At 43.0% G+C, this 25,202-nt stretch overlaps 8 protein-coding genes across 8 annotated transcripts; 3 read left to right on the forward strand and 5 right to left on the reverse strand.

The window, feature by feature from the left end:
- Nucleotides 1-133: 133 nt before the first annotated feature.
- On the reverse strand, nucleotides 134-2,757 carry K450DRAFT_196304 (uncharacterized protein; the record flags this gene model as incomplete). Its single annotated transcript, XM_051584521.1, has 14 exons — nucleotides 134-240; nucleotides 298-449; nucleotides 517-614; nucleotides 769-824; nucleotides 954-1,072; nucleotides 1,230-1,281; nucleotides 1,345-1,441; nucleotides 1,723-1,875; nucleotides 1,946-1,974; nucleotides 2,036-2,093; nucleotides 2,153-2,242; nucleotides 2,297-2,454; nucleotides 2,534-2,599; nucleotides 2,661-2,757. 14 exons carry the CDS (start codon nucleotides 2,755-2,757, stop codon nucleotides 134-136), a joined length of 1,332 nt encoding a protein of 443 aa, XP_051448110.1.
- A 375-nt stretch (nucleotides 2,758-3,132) lies between these two features.
- K450DRAFT_224242 (uncharacterized protein) lies at nucleotides 3,133-5,125 on the forward strand. The gene is made up of 10 exons (XM_051586184.1): nucleotides 3,133-3,288; nucleotides 3,350-3,394; nucleotides 3,462-3,591; nucleotides 3,661-3,687; nucleotides 3,749-4,138; nucleotides 4,200-4,336; nucleotides 4,399-4,523; nucleotides 4,592-4,648; nucleotides 4,716-4,805; nucleotides 4,874-5,125. Exons 1-10 carry the CDS (start codon nucleotides 3,171-3,173, stop codon nucleotides 4,976-4,978), a joined length of 1,224 nt encoding a protein of 407 aa, XP_051448111.1. The 5' UTR covers nucleotides 3,133-3,170; the 3' UTR covers nucleotides 4,979-5,125.
- Nucleotides 5,126-6,408: 1,283 nt separating this feature from the next.
- K450DRAFT_159191 (uncharacterized protein) lies at nucleotides 6,409-7,885 on the forward strand (the record flags this gene model as incomplete). Its single annotated transcript, XM_051583995.1, has 7 exons — nucleotides 6,409-6,567; nucleotides 6,808-6,894; nucleotides 6,962-7,023; nucleotides 7,099-7,236; nucleotides 7,306-7,464; nucleotides 7,542-7,583; nucleotides 7,735-7,885. Coding segments are annotated over 7 exons (798 nt in total), but the record flags the coding sequence as incomplete, so codon positions are not given.
- Nucleotides 7,886-11,147: 3,262 nt separating this feature from the next.
- K450DRAFT_224258 (uncharacterized protein) lies at nucleotides 11,148-14,438 on the reverse strand. Its single transcript, XM_051586185.1, has 9 exons — nucleotides 14,240-14,438; nucleotides 13,905-14,180; nucleotides 13,755-13,832; nucleotides 13,623-13,680; nucleotides 13,376-13,560; nucleotides 13,267-13,295; nucleotides 12,987-13,198; nucleotides 11,426-12,917; nucleotides 11,148-11,378 (listed from the first exon to the last, which is right to left on the reverse strand). Exons 1-9 carry the CDS (start codon nucleotides 14,255-14,257, stop codon nucleotides 11,306-11,308), a joined length of 2,421 nt encoding a protein of 806 aa, XP_051448113.1. The 5' UTR covers nucleotides 14,258-14,438; the 3' UTR covers nucleotides 11,148-11,305.
- A 781-nt stretch (nucleotides 14,439-15,219) lies between these two features.
- Nucleotides 15,220-16,962, reverse strand: K450DRAFT_224264 (uncharacterized protein). Its single transcript, XM_051586186.1, has 3 exons — nucleotides 16,311-16,962; nucleotides 15,702-16,238; nucleotides 15,220-15,629 (listed from the first exon to the last, which is right to left on the reverse strand). The coding sequence occupies exons 1-3, from the start codon at nucleotides 16,473-16,475 to the stop codon at nucleotides 15,324-15,326; spliced, it is 1,008 nt and encodes a 335-aa protein (XP_051448114.1). The 5' UTR covers nucleotides 16,476-16,962; the 3' UTR covers nucleotides 15,220-15,323.
- Nucleotides 16,963-18,176: 1,214 nt separating this feature from the next.
- On the reverse strand, nucleotides 18,177-18,590 carry K450DRAFT_196309 (uncharacterized protein; the record flags this gene model as incomplete). Its single annotated transcript, XM_051584522.1, has 1 exon — nucleotides 18,177-18,590. The coding sequence occupies one exon, from the start codon at nucleotides 18,588-18,590 to the stop codon at nucleotides 18,177-18,179; it is 414 nt and encodes a 137-aa protein (XP_051448115.1).
- Nucleotides 18,591-19,779: 1,189 nt separating this feature from the next.
- Nucleotides 19,780-21,135, reverse strand: K450DRAFT_224273 (uncharacterized protein). The gene is made up of 5 exons (XM_051586187.1): nucleotides 21,007-21,135; nucleotides 20,790-20,938; nucleotides 20,628-20,722; nucleotides 20,142-20,558; nucleotides 19,780-20,064 (listed from the first exon to the last, which is right to left on the reverse strand). The coding sequence occupies exons 1-5, from the start codon at nucleotides 21,058-21,060 to the stop codon at nucleotides 19,982-19,984; spliced, it is 798 nt and encodes a 265-aa protein (XP_051448116.1). The 5' UTR covers nucleotides 21,061-21,135; the 3' UTR covers nucleotides 19,780-19,981.
- A 469-nt stretch (nucleotides 21,136-21,604) lies between these two features.
- Nucleotides 21,605-23,296, forward strand: K450DRAFT_224279 (uncharacterized protein). Its single transcript, XM_051586188.1, has 5 exons — nucleotides 21,605-21,802; nucleotides 21,878-21,890; nucleotides 21,971-22,148; nucleotides 22,217-22,298; nucleotides 22,378-23,296. Exons 1-5 carry the CDS (start codon nucleotides 21,677-21,679, stop codon nucleotides 22,912-22,914), a joined length of 936 nt encoding a protein of 311 aa, XP_051448117.1. The 5' UTR covers nucleotides 21,605-21,676; the 3' UTR covers nucleotides 22,915-23,296.
- Nucleotides 23,297-25,202: the final 1,906 nt, after the last annotated feature.

The raw sequence follows: 25,202 nt of genomic DNA on the forward strand, positions 1-25,202 counted from the left end.
GCTGTTAAAAACACTGGATCTAACTTCTAGGATGCCGCAACGCCGAGAAATTGTTGGTTATACGCGTAGATAATGTGTAGTAGATAATGTGTAGTATTACGAAGCTGAAAAGCGAGCAAGCATTATCCTTTTACTAATTTAGAGTATAATTATTCAAGTGCTTCTGAACATCTGTGATGAAGTCTGACATGCTGATATTGTAGCCCTTGCTTTTAGGGAGGCACAGTAAATAAGCCGATGCTATCATTAAAGTGTCAGCAATTTACCTTACTATTGAACCTGATTCTACATACGTACCTTCAATAAGCTCGTTATTTGCTAATAGAGCTTGTATCATAAGAATGATATCTACTGCTTCTCTTTCAGAAGGATGCCTTAGTAAATTTCTTTCTAGAGTTTCCTCCGCTAAATCCCACTGCTCATTCTCATAGTAACATAAAGCCAGCCTTCTGTTGTTTATATAATCATTAACAATCTCTTTCTGATCTTATGCGTTATTCTACTTGATGATCTTACCTTCGCAACATCATCAAATTTGTATCTCCCCAGGCATCAGAATCGTAAAGTGTCTCCGTACATTCGAAACAAAATGCCGCTGTGCGATAAGCCTTTACCTAAGTTGATGCAACGGATTAGAAAACCTTTTTATCCACCTATTGATGCAGCAATCAATTTCTACCCGAATAAAATGATCGCCATATTTCCATAAAATCTGCAATTACGTCGATGAGACAAAATATTTCCTTCTAGAGCAAAATCAGGACTTACCATGCAAATGCTGTAAACTGTCACATCTTCCAAATCATTTTTGATGCTATGGATGGCTGAAACATTGATCATTAAATTTCACTTATTTGCGCTTTTTTTTTTGGAATTGTCAATATAGTAGCTACCTTCATATGCGAGCTCAATCATATTTTTGGCTGTCTTGGGATCACCTTCACACCACATACCGATGATTTGAAATTTGACAATGTGAATCGTTTCAAAGTTTTCTTTACGCAAAGACTGACCAATGTGTACAGCATTCTTTACAATCAGCTGGTCCAACCCTTGGAATAACTTTTCTGGCCTGGGATTGGAAATATACGTCAATATTCATGGGCAATTTGGAAGCACTGACGGAATTCATTGTTACCCAACATCGATCTTGACCATATCCACAATAGCAACAAGGCTGAAGTAAAACTTAATTACCGCGCGTATATGATTTATCGTTGAGCACTTACATGTTGACATTTCTGTCTGTCAGCCGACTCTGCGACATAGCATCTTGGTAAGCTAAAATGTAAAGATAAAAATGCCGATTCATATCAATGTTGGCTTAGCATCACGTAAATATACCTTCGTATAGACTTGCAACGTTTGTACCAAAGTATTTCATCTTTAACTTCAATATCATCAAGTGCAGCAACATGTCTGAAACAGATATCTTGAAGTACTGTCAATATAAGCCATACATACTGCTGGTTAAAAGCTAAAGTTTACATTGGAGACAGATTTTAGGAAACCTGCAATGTCATTTGATGCTGTTGCTTTTGGCATATCATAGTTCAACAGAATACTGGCTTTTCCATACAAATAAATATGACGATGTCATTAGGTGAGAATACGAGAATGCATGTACCTTGTAATTTAGCGTTCTGAATCTGACGTGGCATTGGTAACAATGATACTGGTAAAAAGACGACGTCCAATCTGATGATATGAAGTAATTCTTACTCTTAAAGAAGATGCTAGTACCCCTCCACTAGCTAGTGCCTTGTCTTCCACTTTGAAGAAATTGACTTTACTCCAAATGAATGCTTCTTCAATGTTGTTCCTGCGTAAACAGTAAATGATGGCTCGCAGACAGATAGCACACAAGTCTTGCACCTATTGACATAATGTCAAGTTTCAATAGTGTCAAACGAGGTGTAAAGCATTTAGTTGGAAATTATCGTACCTGTTTAGCTGTTGTGAGCTCATTGATATCTAAGACATAGCTTTGTCATCCATCAAATTATATTAGACTGAATAATGTAATCAGCCTTACATTGAGTTGCAATGTCGACCATTAAACTACAAGCTTGACTGTTGTTCATAGACAGGTACTTGTAATACAAATTAATGCACAGATATTGACAGGTAAAATGCTAGCAGCAGTATTCACCATTTCCGCCAGGTAGAAATGCAATATGAACTGTAGTTCATGGTATTTCGATGTAATTTCAGGATTCAAGTTCCATGTGTTAATTTGAAGCTATATAGTGTCAGCCAAGCATCAGTCACCAACGATTCGATTGATAATACTTACATCCTTAGCTTCATTGAAGGTTTGGTCCGCTTTTTCGTATTCACCCACGTCTACAAAATAACTAATCAGATCTAAACGGTTTTCCATACTACTTGAACAAACTTTACCGAGACTCGATTTTCCAAAGATGCAGGCAAGCTCAAATATTTGTAATGTTGCTATTGCAGGTCAAATTCGAATTGTATGAGATTAACGCTCGTACAAGTTCATCTACAGTCATACGTTATATGTCAGTACCTTGCTCAGTCATAAGGTCCGTATTTGCAATGGTAGCCTTGATGAAAGTGTAGCCGATGTCGAGAACTGTGTTTCATTAATTTCATGTCTGTTTCAGAGCAAGAGGTTGAGGTCAAAATAAAATTACTTTTAAAATTTAAATGTCGTCCATACAGAGCTTGCGCATCTTTAGACAGATCGAATAACCGTTTGCCTTCAGCAAACAGGATTTTTAGCTGTGCCATCTTTCTTCTTTACCAATTGCAGAGGAATCTTACCGATGGCATAGAGTTTAGTTGCAGTAGTATCAGAGAATCTGATACCATTTATGTCATTGGCAATATTTGCCAGGCGCGTGAGAATTTGACTGTTATTCTTAGTGCCGTCATTGTGAAATTCAGTCTCCAACTCTTGCATGCACTCTGTCGACAGTTTGCATGAATACAAAAGGATGATAAAATCAAGATTTGACCTCTGAATGTACCTTCAATCTGAAGTATTATGTCTTGAGAATGCATATATCATAGATGATTTTTGCAGAGTTGGGGTAAGATGCCAGAAAAAGAAAAATGTAATTCTGTCCCAGAAAAGAGCTGAATGCAGAAATTTCCTCGGAACCCGCACGTTTGATACCCACAGTTTTTTGTCATAGCTTGAAATGTTAAATGCAGTTCGACCACGGATCGCATGTAGTTCCCCTGCATTTCGACTTCGAGCATTCTCTTCTTCTGATCGTCGATGCAGCCTAGATTACTATCTCGTACAAACGTATGACGGTAATAACGGACACTTTAGCCTCGATACTTGTTTCGTTATTGTACTGACAGGTTTAAACAGGTAACAAGCTTCGAGTCGCATTGACGAAAGCTCGAAAAATACTAGGTACGTTATCATATAATGGCGCATTACGTATCTTTTTTTATACGCCATCGCTAATGGTTTGGTATAGGGTATTCCAGCTTTCGAGGCACTCGGCCAACAAATGAGGATCGCTATACCATCAAATCATTGTCCATTGGAGCTGGAGGTGGAGTGAATGAAATTGATGCACAGAGACTCTATGTTGGAATTTTTGATGGGTAAGAATGAAAAGTGAAGAATCATTGAATTTCTATTGATCTGAGGCTAACCTGACATCTCCTTAACAGCCATGGTGGCAGCAGAGTGTCGGATTGGTATGTAGTCGCAACAAGTCATATTGAAAATGTCACACCACACTGACCATCACAAGCGCAGGTTGTCCCATAACCTTCATAATCTAATTGAAAACGTAACGCTCGCTGATCTACCAGGTACAGTTGCCAGCTTGAAGAAATTTGGAGGCTACTTCAAGAGATACCGCCTCCCAAATGTCTTTAAGGACATTGCAGATAGAGACACAGGAGAGCCTTTAGGGAGTGTCAATAATAGATCAGCTCTAACACCTGAGCAGAGAATTCAGCTATCGTTCCTGAAAGCCGATGCTTCATGCGCAGGAGAAGAGGAGGCTTCGGATATTTCTAGCGGCAAACAGCCTGATCAAGTCGGGTCAACAGGAAGCGTTGCCATTGTACAGACAAAGGATAGAAAACCATTTTGGGACAGTCAACAGTACGATATTTTGATCGGTCATGTTGGTGATACACGGTAAGGGGTCTTTCTCTCGTCTTAGTCGTGTATATACATTGTCTGACAAAGACGTCAATAGAATTTTGCTTTGTGATGCATCCAACGGGGAAGTGGTATCACTTAGCACAGGTGATCATCATCCAGGAAATTCGTTTGAAAATGATAGACTACGAAGATATGCCGGCTATGTCATGACAGATTCATGGGGAGCTGACCGTAAGTGATTTACAGAAGATGAGGCTGGACTTCCTATTGACTGACAAGCTATTTCTACATAGGGATCTTGGGAGCGCTTGCAACTAGCAGAGCTTTTGGAGACACTGGCTTGAAGCGATATGGTGTCTCTGCTGAGCCCGATTTCGTACGACATTCAATAACTGCCAATAACCCAGCGGCTTTCATGGTACTAAGAGAAATTGCGACGTCTAAATGGCGAAGGGAATGATCAGTTCATTAACAGTAAATCAATAGGTGCTTATAACAGATGGTATCACATCAGTAATGACAGACCAGGAAGTCATTGACTTTGTAAGTACCTGAAGTGACAAACTTTGATAAGAGCAGATGTTCCAAAGTATTAATCATAAAACCTAAGGTGAAGCAATACGATGAACCTCAGGAAGCTGCTAAGGCACTTGTCAACATATCAGAGCAATTTGGTACAGAGGATAATGCTACATGCATGGTACGTTGTATACATCTACATATATGGACGTTTGTTGCTACTTACATTTACACTCTTTGTCCCAATAGGTAGTTCGCTTCAAAAACTGGGGCTCAGCTATGCCAGATTATACCAAACGCCTTCGAGAATACAAGTTATCGACATCAACCATGAGTTCTAGACAGTCATGGTAATATCGTTTACCATGCATCGTACATTATGTATTTACGCTATAGTCCTTTGCATATAATAATTTCCTTCACGTTACACATGTTTCTCCTGAGCTTAACCATTAAAACATGCTCTCATCACGACAGTTTTAGTTGTTCCGATCAACCCGGTAATATGTGCAAGTCAATGTTTTAAAATTTCAGATTGAAGGAAACTACAGAGATAACAGGTCAAATGCAGTTGGGTGGTAGAATTCTAAAAGTCAAGCGCTGTAGCACACGGCGTCCGAAGTAGTTAGCCAATTTCCAAGTGAACCTTTAGTTCTTTGATTATGTGTCATTCGCTGATGTCTGAAGTAATGCTAAATTCAGCTTCTGTGATGTTATCGTATGTCTATTGAATGATAAGAAGGCTATGGCACAGCAAAACCTTTTCATCGTTCGAATTTTCAAGGCCAAGAAAAACAAGGTCCACATTTTGGTACAGCCACATTCAGTATTTCGAACTGTGCCTTTTTCTTGGCCATTTGTATTCGCACATACACAAATTATTGATATGATGAAGAAAATGAAAGCATATAACCTTCTTCTATCTACGAAGTTCGTCTTAAAGCTGCAGACAACAGCCCTTTCTCAAAAAAAAAAAGTTTTTATGCAGCAGCAAATGAGCAGAATTTTGTGATAGCAGCTTTTTTGAAAGTCACGCCTGGCAAAAGTACCAATTTGCTGTGTGGTGTCGAAAGGTATTTCCGCTCCTAGCTCACCTACACTTGCAGTGCATCAGTTGCCGCTTAATCGAGTCCCAGTTGTCGTATTGGATACACTTTTGTACGCTCAAATTAGCACTGGGAAACTCATCCTTCATCGTCCATACAACACAGTCTGTCGCCATTAATATATAATTGCACATTCACACTTCTCGGGCTCATCACCAATCTGACCCCAGTTTCCCGACATTCACCCTCACATTTACGAAAACATTGTTGACCGTAACTATAATAACTACATCAGCTGAGCTTTTGCATGGCCTCTATACAGCAAACTGGACTGGCACCCACCGTTCAGTCCGTTCCAGCGGCCACTTCAACACCTCACGATATTCTAAATGATTCAATTGCAAAACGTGTTGATCCTGTTTATTCAAAAACTCTTCAAGGAAGAGTTCAAGAATTGTTGAAGATACATCACGATGGGTAAGCGTCAGTTCATTGTCACCCAATAGCAGAATCATAATCAGAATCATCATCAAACGAAACACATGGCGGCAACAATTGTTATCATGCAAATCTTGAACGAATCGAAGCTTCACCATGCTGCATGTCAGTCCGCATTACCGACTCACGACTTCCAATGTGCAGCCTTCGCCATTCACCTCCTTTTTCCTCTGATATATTCATTAGCGTATGGCGTACTGACACGTTTTTCTTTAAATTCTCATTTGGCCCTTGAAATATAGGTTTCCTGGTTCTCAACCTGTTAGCTTTGAAACCAAGCATTTAATCGACCTTCAACGAGAGGATTACTTTGTATGTGAGAAGAGCGATGGTGTACGATATCTGATGTTTGCCACACAAACACCAAAAGGGCCCGCAACATTTTTGGTACGTGTATCGGTTATTGTAAGCTTGTTTTATACCGTAATCTAACGTTGCCTATTAGCTGGACCGAAACCGTTCGTGGTTCTTTATTCCCCATCTATTATTCCCATTAAGGGGAAAAGATAATGAATACCATAATGAAACCCTCATGGATGGAGAGCTAGTGATGGACATTGACGAAAACAAGGTACGCCAAACTCACTTTATGCATGTTGCCATCATCTAAACTGGCGCTTTAATACTTTTTCTTTTTAGAACAAAACGTTACGATTCTTAATATTTGATTTGATGGTGGTCAATACGCAATCTGTTACGCAAAGAGCATTTAGTACGCGCTTAGGGGTATGTTCAGTAGGTTTCTGCATTATCGTGATGTGACAAAGTACTGACGTATTATGTGTTTACCCAGATGTTACAACAAGAAGTGATACAGCCGCTTCACAACTCACTCAAAAAAGGTGCACCATTCAAGTATGCGAGGTTTCTTTTCTGCTTTTCGACAGGGTGGGTTTTGACATCATACTAATGACAGGATTGATTCACTAGGGTGGAGTTGAAAAAGATGGAACGGTCTTATGGATTGGCACTAGTATTTGATCAAATGACTCGCCTCAAACACGCAAGCGATGGTGTTATATTTACGCCTGTTAAATTACCTTACACCACTGGCACCTGTGAAAAACTGTAAGCAATTTCGTCTAGCGTTGCTAACGTTGCCAATCGTAATATCCGCTAATCTCCCCCATGATACAGGCTCAAATGGAAACCGGCGGAATTGAATACCGTTGACTTTCGGATAGCAGTGAAATGGAGCAAAGAGCATAAGCCGATATATTCTTTGGAAGTTGTAGCACAGGGAAAAAATTACAAGCCTTATGATCATTTACAATTGGAAACGGAAACAGCACTTGAGTAAGTGATTTTTAGAATACATCGCCTGGAGCTTTTTGTTATAGCCTGAGATGCCTAATGTTACATTTCACAACCAGATGGAAGAAGAGCGTTCCAGACGGTAAAATTGGAGAGTTTCGGTATGACCCGGAATGGAATGTTACAATTGTTGAACCAGGATATGCGCCTACGAAACGAAAGGGCGGATGGAGGTAAGAAATGCCGCACCTTTTTGTTTTTTTAACCGTAATCTCCATATGCAAATTTACTCATAATATTCTGAACGGATAGATTTGTCAAGTTCCGAGACGATAAAGAGTTAGCAAATGACGAGCAAGTGGTGAAGAAGATACTCAAAAGTATTCAGGACGGTGTTACAAAGGAGCAATTGCTTGCTCATATGGAAGACATTCGAACTGCCTGGAAAGCGCGCGAGAAAGGTATCCCCATGCCTGAGCCTGTCACCAAGGTCCCAAATGCCGCCATGAAGATCACTACCGAAAACCTTTCCAAAACCCTCTCCGGTGGCCCAATGGCTGCTACGCCGGCCATTATGTCACCATCGGCGAACCCCTTTGACACCTATACCGAAAAGCGATCGTTTCATCAAGGCCATCGCGATTCAACTTCTAGCATAGATTATATGCCTGCATCAAGGAAGAATTCACTTGCTGATAGTGTCAAAGAACAAGACTTATCTCCTCATGACATCAATTCAAGAAAGCAATCGTTGGATGATCCAATGTCATTAATGGAAGACTCAGATGCTGCGGAAGAAAAGGCACATGCAATGAAAAATATACAATCTCCCCAATGGAAGGAACAAACTGTGCATGATGCTCGAAAACGCTCGGAAGATGCTCTCATCAAGTTTAATATAGCTCGTAAACAGTCTGACGAAATATCAGTTAAATCTACGAACACAGAGCCAATGTCGGCGGACAGTGTCGTCAAACAAGAACCGAAAACTTCACAGTCAGATAATGCAAACGATAGCCCGCATAATGCAATGGATACCTCAAGTGGGCTTGTGAAAGACAATGAAACACCTGGTAGTGCACCCGTTCGAGTGGACATGACTTTACGACAAATGATTGAATCAAAGATGCCACCCAAGTTTAGGGGGAGCCAAGGCAAGAAGAGATCTGACTCCATGAAAGTCGCTATCGATAGCCCAGTGTTGCACACCAATCCCGTTTTAACAAGGGCCGACATTGGATTTGATCACAGGGATGTAAAGCGCAGTAAATCGGATTCTCCATCCAGCTCCAATCATTCACCGCAAGAAATTCGAAAGTCGTCTTTACCTCAAACTACGGAAGAACAGCAGCAATTGTCCGCACCACCGCCAATCAAGTCTCAGCCTATGGTTAAATCTCCCCCACAATCATATAATGGAAAACATATGTCTGATGCTGAAACAGAGGCTGGCGAATATCGCAGAAGGAAGATGTCATTGAGTGGCAATGTTGGTACTATTCAAATGGACCGAACTCAATCACCATCTCAAGAAGCTATATCCTCCGGAAAAGCGCAAAAGTTGAGGAAGATTGACGAGCAGCCAACCACCGGAAACGCTTATTTACCGCATCATCCGCCTGAAAATACTCGAGCAGGACGATACGAAGCTATGCATGATTCGCCTCCAATGCAAATGTCTTCAGCGACTGTCAGGCATCAACAAATGTGGGAGCAACGAGCGTCACCTTATACCATACCCACCAGTAAATCAACATTTGCGGTCCCAGTATCTCCATACCAGGCATATGCCACTAGGAATACAGGCTTTAATCCGTCCGAAATGTATGATACCCCTCGACGTAATTCTGACGAGAAAGCAATGGTGCCTCATGACCAAAGGCAATCCATGGTCAATCGAAACAGTTCGATTTCTGCACCTCCCAGTCGACGACCCTCTCAAGAAGATTACAGCGCATATTATCATGGCAAACGACCGCAGCCAAGTAGTATTGCTGATCTATTAAATAACAATGTTGAGGCTACGTCTCTATCATCCAGGCCAGGTACACATTCACCCTCGGTACCACGCCATGAGCGGCCGTCAAGTAACGAGCGACCTACAGAGAGACCCAATCCATTTGATTTCGCGAAGATATTACATTCACCTGCACAGCCTGCGTCTGATGAAGAAGCTCCTCATCCACCGAATGGAAGACAAGGAGGGTCTGAACGAATGTCGGAGGACAGTGGATATTCTCATCAGTATTCATCTCAGACAGGAAATGCACTTCATTTCATTAATTATCGAGCGGATGGTAATCAGGTACAAGCATTAACGTCAAGCATGGAGGTACCTTCACGGCAAGACCCTGCATCAATGGGGTTGGGACCAAAAATGTATGGCCCACATCACAGCCATATGTCACCGCACTCCAACTCACCGCACTCGTCAACGCATAGCGGGATGTCATCACCTGAGAGTAGACATTATCAGCAACAGTATGCACCAGCAAACTCGGCTTATGTGTCACCCCATATGAATCCGTCGTCTACCATGTATCATAGCCCAGGTAGCGGCGTGACTCGAGGAGCCGATCCCCGACACATTGATAATAGGCAACCTCAGCAGCGAGACCACGCCATGACAACACCGTATCGTCAGACTTCCTACCCATCCTATGCATACCGTAGTCCTGTATTACAGCATAGCACTATGTCGAGTCCAGGAAGATCGAGGGTGGAGTATCCAACAGTGGGGATACCACAACAACAAGATCGTAATGTGAATGTATCGGTCGCTCCAGATGATATACATCGACAGTATAGACGATCCTTTGGTTCTGCTAAACCGTATCAAGGGCATTCACCACCTTATTCACAAGCTCAGACATCGCCTGGAGCGAGACCCAAGGTCATCGAGGGAGGAGATGACAAGGCCACTGGAGAATCGTCCCGCAAGAACAACACCAAATCGAAACTGGATTTCATTCTCAATTAGAGGCACACACCCAACCACATTTTACACACTCACGCGTTCCTGACTCAGGCACTCACTTTTCTTTAAGCCCTTTTTACTGTTTGCTATGTTTCCTATTTGTTCTGGTAGAAAAGTTTTTTGTTGTTTGTTGGGCATTTCTCTTTCTTTCTCTGCCTTCTTTTTACGTTGCGTTTCGTTTCGTTAATCTTCAACCTGTGTATTTTTCTTCTGCCTTTTTTCTCTCATTATTGGGCACGCAGTCCTACCTCCATCACGGTTGTTACAACTGTGATTGTAACAATGCAAATTCATTATTTTCCCCACATCGTACCTTTGACGGTTATCATTGCCTGTGCTCAAAAGGAAAATGGTTATGTGATGGTCGTGGTGATAATGGACGGAGCCAATCACACGAGGGAAAGACGATTGGGCCGAGCGATCATAGAGAAAGTGACGAATACTAATTTTTTATTCTAGGCATTTCAATTCCTGTTGGTCCTGAGCAAGCTGTTCTGGATAAGCAAGGAGATAGCAATGAAGAAAGGGATGTAGAAATTGGAAAGAAGTGTGTCGATTGAGACCGCATGAGTAGATCTAAATGTAACATATCCTTATATTTTAGTATATTGCTACAACATACATACAAGCGTTTTTTTTTCAATTTTTTTTTTTTTTTCAACAATGATTTGGGTCATTGTTCAGGTGAGGCGGGAGGGTTATTTTTACCAAGGTGTTTGATTGGGATCCCAACCATCAGTTCCAGAGGACTTGGCAGTATCTCCCCATCCATCATTTCCGCTAGGAGATTGAACTTTCATATTTTGAACTCCCTTGGTCACATCTTGTACACCGTTCGATCCCCAAGACTCTTGTTGAGCAGGTTTGTTATCAATGGAAGGAGACGCATTTCCAGAAGCACTTGGGTTAGAAGCGCCCCATGAATCTTGCTGGGCAGGTTTGGATTCGGGAGCCTTGGAAGGAGAAGCACCCCACGATTCTTGCTGAGCAGCAGGCTTGGACTCACCAGAAGGAGAAGCACCCCACTCTTGCTGAGCAGCAGGCTTGGACTCTGCGGAAGGAGAGGCACCCCACGATTCTTGCTGAGCAGCAGGCTTGGGCTCAGCGGAAGGAGCGGCACCCCAAGAGCTGTCGTTACCAGCGGGAGATGGGCTAGCCCCCCATTCACCAGCAGCAGCAGAAGAGTCCCAGCCATCATTGGAAGGTCCATTTTTGTTAGCCCCCCAACCGTTACCTTGGTCGGCAGTTGCATTGTTAGCAGATGTATCCCAAGAAGGAGCGCTATTATTATCCCAAGATGCCTCTCCAGCAGGCTGACTGTTGTAACCGCCACCGCCGTTACCACCAGATTGGCTTTCTTTCGGGGCATTGCATTTGAAACATTCGCTACGTCTTGCAAAGTTACTGACGCCACACGATGGGCACTCCCAGTCTCCAGGGGTAGGACCAGGGCGACGTCGTTCACCACCATACATATTGCCAGAGTCACCACCATAACCACCAGTACCTTCAGGTCGTGATGCGTTGCACTTGAAGCATTGAGTACGACGAGAGAAATTGTTACCATTGCAAGTTGGGCAGGTCCAATCACCCTCACGACCGCCAGAAGGACCTTGACGGGGAGTACCATAGCCAGAGTCGGCACCACCGCCATAGGAAGGCCGTTGGTCGAAACCATCATTGTAACCGCCGCCGCCTTGCGAGTTGTTGTTTCTATCGTAACCCTGATTATGGTTATTATTGTAACCTTGTGAGTTATCATTATTGTTATGATCGAACCAGTTGGGACCGTCATTATTAGCCGGACCGCCAAAACCTCCACCACGACGCAGACCGTGCTTAGCATAACTGGGCAGTTCGACATTGTCTTCGTCCATATCTTCGGCGAAGGTAAGGTCGGTGGTCATGTAGTCTTTCAAGAAGTCAGGAATCTCTTGCTTGTTTTCTTGCAAGACCTTGGTCAATTCAGTAGCGATGGGAAGGTTTCGGTCGTTGAAAAAAGTGGTGGCCAGACCAGAGTTACCCACACGGGCAGTTCTGCCAATACGATGGATATATTCGTCCAAATCGTTGGTCATGTCATAATTGACAACATGCATGACGTTACGGACATCAAGACCTCTAGCGGCGACGGCTGTAGCAACCAGGATGGGGCACTTTCCGTTCTTGAAAGCGATCAATGCATCTTCACGTTCCATTTGGGTACGATCACCATGGATGGATGTAGTAGGGAAGCTTTGGTCATACAAGTATTGATCCAAAGAATCAGCACCACGCTTGGTCTCAACAAAGATAAGAGTTCTACTGGGAGGTTGAGACAAAAGTAGCTTTTTGATGCGTTCACGCTTTTCCTCTTCTTCGACCCAGTAAACCTTTTGTGTGATATTTGTAGTGGTACCACCAACACGACCGACCTTCAAGAAAAGATAATCAGGCTTTAAGAAATCGCGAGCAAGCTTACGAATAGCACGAGGGAAAGTGGCAGAGTACATGAGGGTTTGACGGTCAGGATTCATACCTGATAACAAAAAAGAAAACAGTCAGTACCGAGCTGCCAACATGGCAAGAATCTGTCTAGTCAACTCACCACTTTGTTCAACGATATCACGGATGGAACTTTCGAAGCCCATGTCCAACATTCTATCGGCTTCATCAAGAACCAAATACTTGACTCGGTTCAAACCAACTTTGCCTCTTTGAATAAAGTCTTGAAGACGACCTGGGGTAGCAGCAAGAATATCACAGCCCTTCTCAAGCTCGAGTTTTTGAGGGAAGGATTCAGCACCACCATAAATCGCGCTATAAAGGGGATCAAATCAGCCACGATGATTACTATGATTCTCGGAAAGCAGAAAAGTAAAACATACCAAGGACGAAGCTGGCTTCTGTAGCAGAACTGTGGAGTACATTCAACCGTTGGTGAGTAAACTAATCCATAAGAATTTCTTATATGTATTACCATGGCTTGACACTTACACGACGACATTCATCAAAGATTTGAGTACACAATTCACGAGTAGGGGCCAAGATCAAGACCAAAGGTTCAGCACGGTATTGCTTAGCAGCAAAGCTGTTCATAGGGCGAGAATGACATAATTCACCAGCTTTACCAAAGAGGGCTGACAAACTCGGGATCAAGAAAGCGGCAGTTTTACCAGAGCCTAAGACACATTACATTAGAGATCAAGTCTGAACCAAAGCCAAAAAACTAACGCATACTTACCGGTCTGAGCACAAGCCATCAAGTCTCTGCCTGCAGTAACTATTGAAATTGAGTGTCTCTACATGTAGGTGGCGTGGTTAGATGACAAAATGCTGAACCCGCGAAAGAACTGACAAAATATAAGTATGTTACCTGGACTGGAGTAGGTGTGGTATATCTTGCCAGTCTGATATTTTCTTTCATGGCAGGATGTAGATCACACTGTTCGAACTGCGTGTTTGCAAAGGACGTTAGATTGTGTTAGGCTGACCGCGTAAAGAGAAAAAAGAGATTTTCAATTACTTTATCGACAGGGCTTGGCGGGTTATCACCTCGAACACTGCTTGGAATGCTATCGTATTTGTCAAAGTTGAGACCGGTGTGTACGTGGCTGTCCTCACCAAATAGCTCCTTTTCAAGTTCCTCATCTCTAGGAGCAATGGCATCCGCATCATCTGAAGATGGCTTCCACTCATAACGTTTCTTCGACGAGGCCCACTTGTAGTTTGACGGGGGTGGTCTACCACCGCTATCGTAGTTGTTTCCACCGTTACCATAGTTATTTCCACCGTTACCGTAGTTGTTTCCACCGTAGCCGCCATCGTTATACCGAGGGGCGCTACGAGGAGGGCCACGATCCATACGGGGCGGGCCATGGTCTATCCTTCTGTTAGGCTGTGATTGTCGGTCATTGCCATACGAATTGTTGTTGTTGACGTTTCCTTCACTCCAATCAATATTGGATTGAGGGGCAGCATTAGAATTATCCCATCCACTCATGATTTTTTTTCCTCGAAGAGATTGTTGTCGTCGGGATGTTTTGCTGTTGAAGTGGCGGTATGACTGCCCGTTCAAAGAAGACAGTTGATTGTTCGAATATTTAAAACGTCACAATTTGGGAGGTAAAAATCAATTTTGATCATATAATTGATATTGAGCACTTTGTCCGAGAACGGCTTTGTTTTGTCAGAGATTCGCGTATGTTCATTATGTTACCTAGGCTTTGTACTGAGTTATCAATACCAACTGTTTTGGGTAGAAGTTATTTTGAGAGCATGGTCCTGAAGGCTTCGTCTCATAGGGGCCGTCGATGGTTGAAATTTGAGGTAAGCAAAGTAAAAACCTGCAGTCTGAAAGCCACTGAGATGATATTCCATATGGAAATCAGTTATTTTGCAACGCTTGACGTGAAAAATATCGTAAAAGCTTTCGTAACTATGCATCAAACAGTTAATTCAATTGGTCGACAGTGTTTTCCTTTGTGCAGTCGTCCGGCAAATTTCCACTAAATAAGCGAGCGTCAACATGGCTTCGAGCAAACAAATAGAGAATGCAATATTAAGATGTTAACATAAAAGGGCGATGTACAGTTTGACAGCAATCCAGAAATTCCTGTTGAAAGTGAAAGTTAAATTAGGCCACCCTCAAAGCTTGGCTTGAACTACCGACTAATAGAATGAGAGTATCTATAGACGATATAGCATAATCCATGATCAGTGAGAGTTGTATTTGCTCAATGTCTTACTATCATCACAACGTTAATCTAAGTTTCCATGGTGTAGACGTAAAAAGTCTTCCATCATACTCAAAACTTTTTGGTAAATCAAGAGGAAGAAGCAGTGTCGTTTCTTAGCTTTTATTTCTTGTTTTTCGTTTTCGTTATGAGGTAAAGAACAAAAAAAAGTATGTACATATGTATATTATGACCAATAATAATCGCTATCATTTCGCATTGGGGGTTCTATACCTTGAGCGCTTAAAACTTAGCTTGATGTGATCTTCAAACGAGGGAAGTTTGCTCAGAACATAGAGACCAGTGACAGGTCGTATTTTAGCGCCTGATTTCTGATATAGATTAGCCTCATGCTTTTGACAGGCCAGACGACGTTCGGCGACATAATTTGTCATTTTCCTTTCGTCAGTTTCTTCGTCCACCGAGATTTTGCTGTAGTGAGTAAGTGTGGCTAAAATCTCGGTGGCGTTGGGTCGATGTTGAGGGGTTGGCTCTAAACACGCTGTGTATAAGGCCTATGAAACAAAAAACTGGGTTAATCTTTCTTTCCTGCGCTTATTCGTTGTCGAACCATGGAAGGGGCTCACCTCAAACCATTTTGGTACTCCAGGCACAGGTTCAATTCGATAAATATGTGGATCTTCCAAAAGAGCATCTGAGGCAGGGAATAACACCTTGGAGACCAGCTGCCAAAGCACAATTCCCATGGAATAGACATCCGAGCGAGTAGTATATAGTCCTCTTCGAACCTCAGGAGCAATATAGGGTACTCTGCCATAGTGAGCCTTGCTTGCTCGGGTGATGGCCGTGGCCTCTTCACATGGGGTGGAATAACGGTAGTCCACCAAAAAGTACTCTGAATCGGCGTGAATGATATTTCGAGGATGAATGTTTCTGTGACAGAAACCAATGTCGTCGTGAAGACTGGATAAGCTTATTGCCAGCCGTAAAGCAATATTGACGATAGATTCCATTTCTGAATCAGCCAGTGGGTCTCGTTTGATATGATCCTCCAGATTACCTCCCTCTGCCAAATTCATGATCATCATCATGTCGCCGGTAGATTCACATACGGTTATCCCTTGGAAGAGTACGGGGTTGAAAGCCTTTGACTGGACGGCGATCTATACTGTTTATTAGCAAGGATACCGCCTAGGGTGAAAGTCAAAAGCCTGACAGTGGTTGAAATCCATTACCTCGTTTAAAATTTTGTCGTCCACCACCTTGAGGGCTACGATGCGGTCCTCAACGCTGTCATGAACTTCATAGGGTGGTTTGAGAACAGCGAAGTAGACAGCAGAGAAACCTCCAGCGCCAATCAGTGTAATGTCCGAGAACCATCGCCATGGGAACCACCGCATGTATTGATCCAGGCCATCCTCATATATTTGAGAAATGGCTTTGCGAGAGCGTGGAATGGCGGCAGTAATGACGGTTTCTTGGCCGTAACTCTCTGCTAGAATCTTATATGACGTGTTCTGACGCCAAGGTAACGTCCAGTGCTATAGAGTACAGCTTTGTTAGCTGGAGCTATGGGGGGGAATATGACAGTCAGGACAACCTTATTTACCCAATGTATATCAAAATCGACATCGTTATCTCTGTATTCCTCGAGGGTATTCTGGTATAACTCGAGAAAGCTCTTGTTTTTATCATTATCTGATGAATTTTCAGGAAGCGGGATGAGGGCTTGCAAGTCAAATTCATCAGGGTATCGAGCAATCAAGCTTTGTATTGCTTCATGGGTGTTCTCTAACAGTTGAGCTTTGAGCTGCTTGACATATAACTGCTGTATATCATCCTCCATATGCTGTAAGCGATAAGCACAGTTAAGCAATGTGAGAAACGAGAACAAAGGTCGCACATGTAAATGCCACCAATATTCTGTTTTTGTAGCTAGCGGAGTTGAGCGATGAACGATGTTTTTTTTTTCCCTTGATGCTCAGGCCAATGGTGGCAATAGCTTCACAACATATGACCAGCTTACTTTTCAAACAAGAATAAAAGGACAACTTGATATGAATATCGTGAAAAAAGGCTCAGCTCAGTTCGACGTTATAGCCGCTATGGCTGGACATTTTCCCGGTATTTTGGGTGCCACTGACATCCATTGCTACTTAGCCTCACTACGATATTGTAAGCAACCCAAGCTACTCGTATGGCGTACGGAATAAATGAGATGAAAAAAAGATGAATCGCATGCAACTTACCTAGGTCTTGCAAAAACATTTTCAAGTCTACTGTTCGGTGGGAGGGACAGCGTAGCCGCTTTCAGTGAGAGTTTGGGAGATCGGTTGAATTGTTACCGCAACCAAGTCTGACTAAGGTATAGGATTTTTTCTCTCCACACATTTTCGATATTGATAAGCTGAATCAACCTAAAGGTTGTATCGCCTTGAGATAAGCAGATTGGAGCAGATTTGATTACCTTGTTTGGGGGGTCATAGTCACTTGGGCAGAACGCGCTCCCCACCGTGGCCATAAAAAGCGGACACCGAAACACTGGGTGAACGCGTCTTTCACTTTAACGAAGGGGTTAAGATTGATAAACCAGATTTTCATTCTTTTTATTTGATTTAGTAACGTTTTATCCTTTTTTTGTGGGGGGGGGGTTTTTGTTACAGATGTTTTGTCTGGTGGCCATAAGGTTTTCATAAGAGGATACAGTAATCCAGTGAAGGACTCCATTAAAATGTGAAGGCAAAGTAAACTTGGCCTAAATGATGAAAATGATGAGGTTGTGATATGTGAAAGAGAGTATAAGATCGCGTTCACCAGAAGCAATCCTTGTAGTACTAGTGGGGGGGGATGTTGATAAAAACGGGAAAAGGAAAAGAAAAAGAAGTAGTACGACCAAACCAGTAAGAAAACAATAGAATTTGAAAGGCAGAAAGAAGTGTGACTTCAAAAGGGAATGAATGAAAAGGGGAATGGGAGCGATGTCTCACAAGCCCTACATCATTTAGCCTTGAAGTAGAAACGAACAAGAAGTCAAATGGTCTATAAGTGGGAAGCCCCAAAAAATAAATTTCGAAAGCAGTTGTACCACCATGGCATGAGCTTTACATGGCTTGCTCCAGAGCTTCATCAAGGTCCATACCCATTTCACAAGCACGTTGCTTGAGATAGGTATACATCTTGTACTGGAGCTCCAAAAGGGGAGAATCTTGATGGTTGTTAGCACCAGCGTTCTGTAGGTCAGAGAGGTACTGTTGGACACCAACGATCAACTTGAGCAGAGCATCCTGGTCTTCTTGCTGTGAGTCACCACTAGCTTCAGGTTGAGGCTCTTCTTCGTAGTACATGTCATCTTCATAATACAACATGTCATTCTCCTGCTCGTACATGGCTTCATTGTATTCGTAGCAGTTGCTTTCGTCATCGAAATAGATCATTTCTTGGTCTTGAGAGTTCAAGGCATTATCGTTAAATGTAAGGCGGGGGCCTTGGTAGTACTGTTCTTGGTAGTTGGACATTTGCGTTCGCTAACAAAACAGAATGAAAGGTTGGAGGAGGATGGAGTATGTCTCGGGTTCGTAAACGAATGTGGGTTTGCAGGACTAGGCAAGACAAGACAGACAGGTTTTTCAAAAGGGACAAGGGGAAAACTGTTGAGGGAGGCAAGCAAGCAAGCGTCTAAACGTCAACCGAGGGGGTCTTCTTCCTTTTCGTAAAGTTTTGTTAAGTGAACGGAACTCAAAGCGACAAGAGACTTTTCAGTGAAGAAAACCTCTTGCGGCAAATGAAAGATTTGGTGGAATGGCTCAAAGAGAAAGAAAAAGAAAATGCGTTGCGACAGGAGACATTTATTTTGCTTTTGCGGCACTTGGTTTTCTTTTTTTTTGTACTACTTTGCTCAACCTATCCTCCCCCCCCTCTCCTTTCCGTACAAGGAAGTGCTTCACCTTGCTCGTCTGTTCATTTGAGACTTTTCATGTCCCGATAGCGAGCAAAGGATCCTCTTAGAAGCACAAATGAGTTCATCATCCATGTACAGGACTCACTTCATGGAGATATTGGAAAGAACGAGAAATACGGATAGCTCACACGGAATCGTGCACCGAGGTAGTGCGAAAACAATCCTTTTCAAGTAGTTCAGTTACCTATTGGTGCTCATGACGCCAACTGACCCCCGGTCTGGTTGCCAGGTTGAGATATCACATTCCGACATGGCCTTCGATTGGGCGCTTGTGTGACATTTGGTACACCAGTGGCACCAAACAAAACCACGCTATAACATCAGTGACGGAAGCACCGTCCGGGCTTTTGCACTGAAGCAATCAGAAGGAAAAGGATCAACTATCAAGTATTCGTCATAACAGTATTTCAACATGGCCATGGAAAAATAGAGAGATCCCCCCCCAGTTGAAACGGCAATGGGTGGCATTTAGACACAACATTAAAGTCACAGCAGACCAAGATTGGAAAGTAGCGGGATGGTGGTTCCGTCATGCAACGATGGGGGGAAGCTGCTCAAGCACAATGAAGCAGCACTTTCATTTCACTTTGAATGCTTGCGTTCTCCCGCCATAAATCAGATGCCGATCATTACCTTCTTCCCAACTTTGTGAAAGTGTGCGGCTATAACTCCCCACTCAATCCCTTAAGTATAAACAAAGGGTGAGTGAACTTATCAAGGACTAAACGTGAAAAGCTTGGTTATAAGGAGGACAAGAAGGTGTGTGTATGTACTACCTATCCCCTTAGCAGTAGGAAGCTTATACAGATTTATGCGTTTATTATATTACAAGAGGGTGGTCCATAATTTAAGTTCTACAATGGACGAGCATGCCTTGTCATCATGTTTGTTCGTACTGGTTACTGTATTGACAAACTGTGACCCATTGTGTACACACCATCCCATTGATCATTTGGCAGCCTTTTTCTTCTTTTTGGCATGAGCAGCAACATCCTCTTGTTTGCGCCGTTGTCGTTTAGTTTTGGATAGATCTATACAAAAGACCAAAAATACATCAAAGGTTAATGCAGTCCCAAATGCACTAGCGTTGTAAAATACCATTATCTACCTTGCTGTGATGATTGTGAGCTCATTTGCGACCCTTGCTTGTCCAGACCTTTCCCACCCGCTGTAACGCCACCTTCAGCTGTCTGCGATGTAGCCTCCTTCTGTAAAACTCTCATCGCACTGGTATCAATCGCCTTTTCCATCCAACCTCGAAACTCTTGAGTTTCTTGCGCCTTAAGATAGCCTTGCGAAGAAGCAGCTTTACCACCTTTTCCTTGCTTCTGTGCGTTGCTCAATGCACCTGCCGTTTTCCATCCATATCCCTTTGCAGGGAAGTATTCCATCATACTCTGTGCATCTTGAAACGCGCTATTTACATGGAATAGACTGGTCAACAGCCTATTTGCAATCACTGAATACACTGTTGGCGATTGATACACATTTGCACCAGTTATATAATATGTTGCGATTGGTGTGACTATATAAACGTATTGTCCAAGCTTGAGTAATACGTTTTCCGGTCATCCTTTGATATAGAGCCACTTACCATCATTTGGCGATGGACCTCTTCGATATTGTTTTTGTATAACATAGACGGGAGGCTGCTCATGAACAACTGCAAACTCAACACCAGTCATTTTCCTATTAAATGAAAAGCATGAGTTTCCGCTTTGAGTGAAGTCGATAACGTATAACTGTCAACACAGACCGAAGCGCTTCCTCTGTAGAATCGGCTTGTCTCAAATCGTTGAATTGCGTTTGCATAGAAAGAACTTGATTATTGCTCTGTCTATCCCAGAATGGGGACATGGCAAAGTAATCAAGAACCATTTGTCGGTTGTGGAATCCACCGAATCTCTGCAACATGGTGTCTGGTTACTTTCAGCTCGCGATGAGTTCACATTCACAAAGATTACATAGCCTACCTCTAGCCATCCAGTGTCTCTCCATTCGACAGACGTCAGATCCTCTACTTCCATGATAAATGACAGGTGAACAACAAGGAATAATAGACCAAGTCTTGATAACCTTGTTTTAACGTGCAACGAAAGACAATGCACTCAAAAATCCAGTCGGTCGGACTCTGTTGCGTTTTTTTGTTCGGGTTGGCTGTCAGGTAGGTTGATCCTACTTTATTAAAGTAGAAGAAGCATACTATATGGCCTTGATACTGATTCAAAAGGGCTTGAGATGATATAATGTGTCCATTCACCTTTAATTGATGTGATAGGCAATTTGAAACCAATAGATGATACATTATTTAGTAATCTAATAGCTGGCGTTGTTCGATACTAAGGGCACCCGAGTGTATGTCACGGCATTACTGCCAGCAATTAAATCCATCATCGACTAGTAAAAACGTACTCATTGCGATGGTGCTCTCGCGTTTTCAGTGCCTGGCGCATCAACGGCTTTCCTACACGGTAAAGAGATTGCCACAAATTTTTAAAATGTTGAATTTCATCATGTAAATGAGCGTGACGTTTCGTACTCGCTCAGACGCGTCCGCCACACGTCATCAGCTTTAACCTTCAGGTCCAACGGAGCGAACGTCTTTCGATACCTCAACCCACATATATCTGCAAATAGTACATAATGGAACGACTTCAGCGCCTTTTCGGATCCGCAGCAGGCATTGGTCAGGGAATGCAACCTGGAATGGACACCCCCACCGTAGACAATGCTGAAATGGTTTATATCTCATCACTGGCTTTATTAAAGGTACTTGTGCATATTTGTTAACCACAAGCCGAGACGCTCCCATTGACACAATGACTCACATATATCTTCTTACAGATGCTCAAGCATGGTTAGTCGGCGAGATTTATTGAATGTATATATCAAAATGTGTCCAAGATCTAACGTTGCGTTCCATGAACCGATTTACAGGTCGAGCAGGTGTTCCAATGGAAGTTATGGGTTTGATGCTTGGAGAGTTTGTTGACGACTACACAGTCCGCGTCATTGACGTTTTTGCCATGCCTCAAAGCGGTACCGGTGTATCTGTCGAAGCAGTTGATCCCGTATTCCAGACAAAAATGTTAGATATGTTAAAGCAGACCGGAAGGTACATGTTAATAATCGAAACTCTCAATATGTTATGGTGACGCTTACTAATAGTTCTTTTGGACATAGACCAGAGATGGTAGTTGGCTGGTATCACTCACATCCAGGTTTCGGATGCTGGTTGTCCAGCGTTGATATCAATACACAACAGGTATGCTTGCATTAAAGTGAAGAGGGCAGCATAGTGGAGAGTATGGACAAGGTTGCTGACCATTTCCATCACATTATAGAGTTTCGAACAGTTGAACCAGAGAGCAGTAGCAGTCGTCGTCGATCCCATCCAGTCTGTTAAAGGAAAGGTCGTCATTGATGCTTTCCGATTGATCAACCCACAAACTGTCATGCTTGGACAAGAGCCACGACAAACAACTTCAAATATCGGTCACTTGAATAAGCCATCAATTCAAGCTCTCATCCACGGCCTCAACCGCCACTACTACTCTATTGCTATAAACTACCGTAAAAACGAATTGGAGGAGAAGATGCTTTTGAATCTTCACAAGAAGAACTGGACCCACGGCCTTACTCTTCCAAACTTCACAGATCACACAGAGATCAATGAAAAGAGCGTATCGCAGATGCTTACGCTGGCGGAAGCTTACAATAAGTCAGTGCAGGAGGAATCAACAATGACAGCAGAACAGCTCAAGACACGACACGTCGGTAAACAAGATCCAAAGCGTCATTTAGAGGAGAGTGTGGAAAATGTAATGAGTACCAATCTAGTTATGGCGTTGGGAACTATGATTGATAGTGTCAGTTTCTAGACTGTGTGCATAAATAAAAGTTTGAAAAGGTTCAAATACGGTTGTGAACTGTTTGGTTTTATTCCTGTTACTACATTACAAGGTTCAATCAATCAGCAGAGTGGACAGGGCATCCTTTCCCTCTTCGAAACCAATCGTGTATACAATGGCGATGATATGAGCAAAGACAATTAAGTCTTGCAACCGTATCGCCTATGAATGTATTTTTAGACAGAGGGCAAAAATAAGTGCAATACTAAAGAGCTGCTCCTTACCTTCAGTAAAGTCTTCAAAGCAAATCGTACATTCTTGTCCAATCAATGCTGAATCATCTTTCAAACGATACACTAGGAATAAATCGGTACCACATTATGAGCATGAAATAGATCAACGGACATAGGCTTCATAACAGGTCTCCCTACTTACAAACATATTTGACTCTTTGCACTACTGGGTTTTCCGCGTTCAAACAATCTTGTACATGACGCTCTTGGTCGCCTTTGGAGCTCCCGACAGAGGACAGCCTTCTTCCGCATACAGGACATTCGTTCATAACGCTTTGAGCGCTCATCGACCTCCGCAAGCTAGGTGGTAGACTGACACTACTAATGGAAGGCCGGTTGCGAGGGGTGTGCAGCTCGACGCTACAACTGTCACATAGCCTCTGGGGCATCGAAGCTACCACTCCCCTTTGTTCCGAAGAAATGCTCGGGTCATGAACAATTTGATCTGCAGTGAGCAGTGCACGATTCATGGAACACCGATCACAAACTACCAAACCGCACATTCTGAAACCATGTAAAGATCAGTACACTAATAGCATGCAATGATTCAGAATCCACCAAGTATTTACCTGCAATGATGTCTCCGTAACAGCAGACTAAAGTATCTACCGCATCGCCTGCAGTCCGTAGCGTTTTCATCTTTTTCCCAGGCATTCGTAGGTCGACTCATCGTACTCGATTGTGAGAGGTATGAGCTTGCTCTGCTAAGAGAAGGCGCCCTTTCGGTCAATGTGTTTTGACTGTTGTGCCTAGACCGGCGATGGGGTCGTCCCTGACTATTATTCGGGGTATATGAGCGTTCCAAATTTTCCAACAAGTTGTATCTTGCTTCTAATTGGCTTGTTTCGGCAACGGAAGACATTGTTGGCGCTACCAACGGGGTGTGGAATACGGCCGATGTAGTTCTTAATGGCGTAATGGTGGTGGGGGATGGATTAGAGTGCTGAAAAGGGGATTGGTTCAGCGGGGAGACCGAGGTTGAAGTCTCTTGATTAAACTGCATTTCAGTTACGTCTTCAAATGCATATCCTAGTAATTCTGCGTTTTGAATGTATGTTTGCATCAGCTGTAGCGCTTTAATCCGCCTTTCCGTATCCTGGTCATCTAATGGAGAGGCATTAGACATCAGCTGGATGGAAAATAGGGTTCACCGCTCTAGTGGTTCGCTCATTTTACCTTTGACACCATCGATCAGTGTTCTTATCGCCTGATTATAAATGTGTATCCTCCATTCTCTACTAAAGTCCTCTGTGTCATTTTCGTTATTGGTGGTTCCAAATATTGATTCTGCGGTCATTAGGTAATCGTTCTCTACAGTCTCCGGTTGCATAGCGCCTTCCACATCAACTCTTTTCTTCATCACTCGAAACCAACGTCTTCTTCGGACCCAATTTGTTCCTGAAGCAGGTTGGTGTCGTAGCCACTGTTCATCCGGGGTATCAAAGGACTTGCTGTATTGCCAGCCAGTAATGGCGTCCACCAGAGGGTGCGATTGGTCCACATGCCAGTCGCTCAGCCAAAACCAAGTACTTTGGTTTAAGCCTCCAGGATTGTATGACAAAGGTGGTAGCTGCACAAACTGTTTATGAGTTGGCTCGTTACCAGGATAGCTGGTCCATGGTGATTCATGCTTTAGCAATGCTGAGGCCGAAAAGTCAGGCCTCGTTAGGCCGATGAATGAAGATTGGGCCCTTTGGTTCTCGTAGAGCATGATAGGGATGGTTACATGAAATTTGAGGGGTTCATACTCAGCGTTTTCAGTAATTTCGCTAACATCAATGATAGCACCATTTGTGCTTCGATGTCTACCAGTCCACCACTCTTTCTCCGCCTCTTCCAGTAGTTCGCAGACATATGGGTATGCTGAAGCAGCGGCTGCATCATAAGCTGTCTCTCCAAACTTATTCCTCATCAACGGATTAGCATCATTTTCCAGCAGGAACTTGACCATGTTAATGCTTCCTTTCGCCGCAGCATTGACTGCAATGATATTAGCCCGGTGCTTGCCAATCTTTGATAAAGGAG

Source organism: Umbelopsis ramanniana (genome assembly GCF_025399195.1).
Source record: "Umbelopsis ramanniana AG unplaced genomic scaffold K450scaffold_6, whole genome shotgun sequence".
Taxonomy (NCBI): Eukaryota; Fungi; Mucoromycota; class Umbelopsidomycetes; order Umbelopsidales; family Umbelopsidaceae; genus Umbelopsis; species Umbelopsis ramanniana.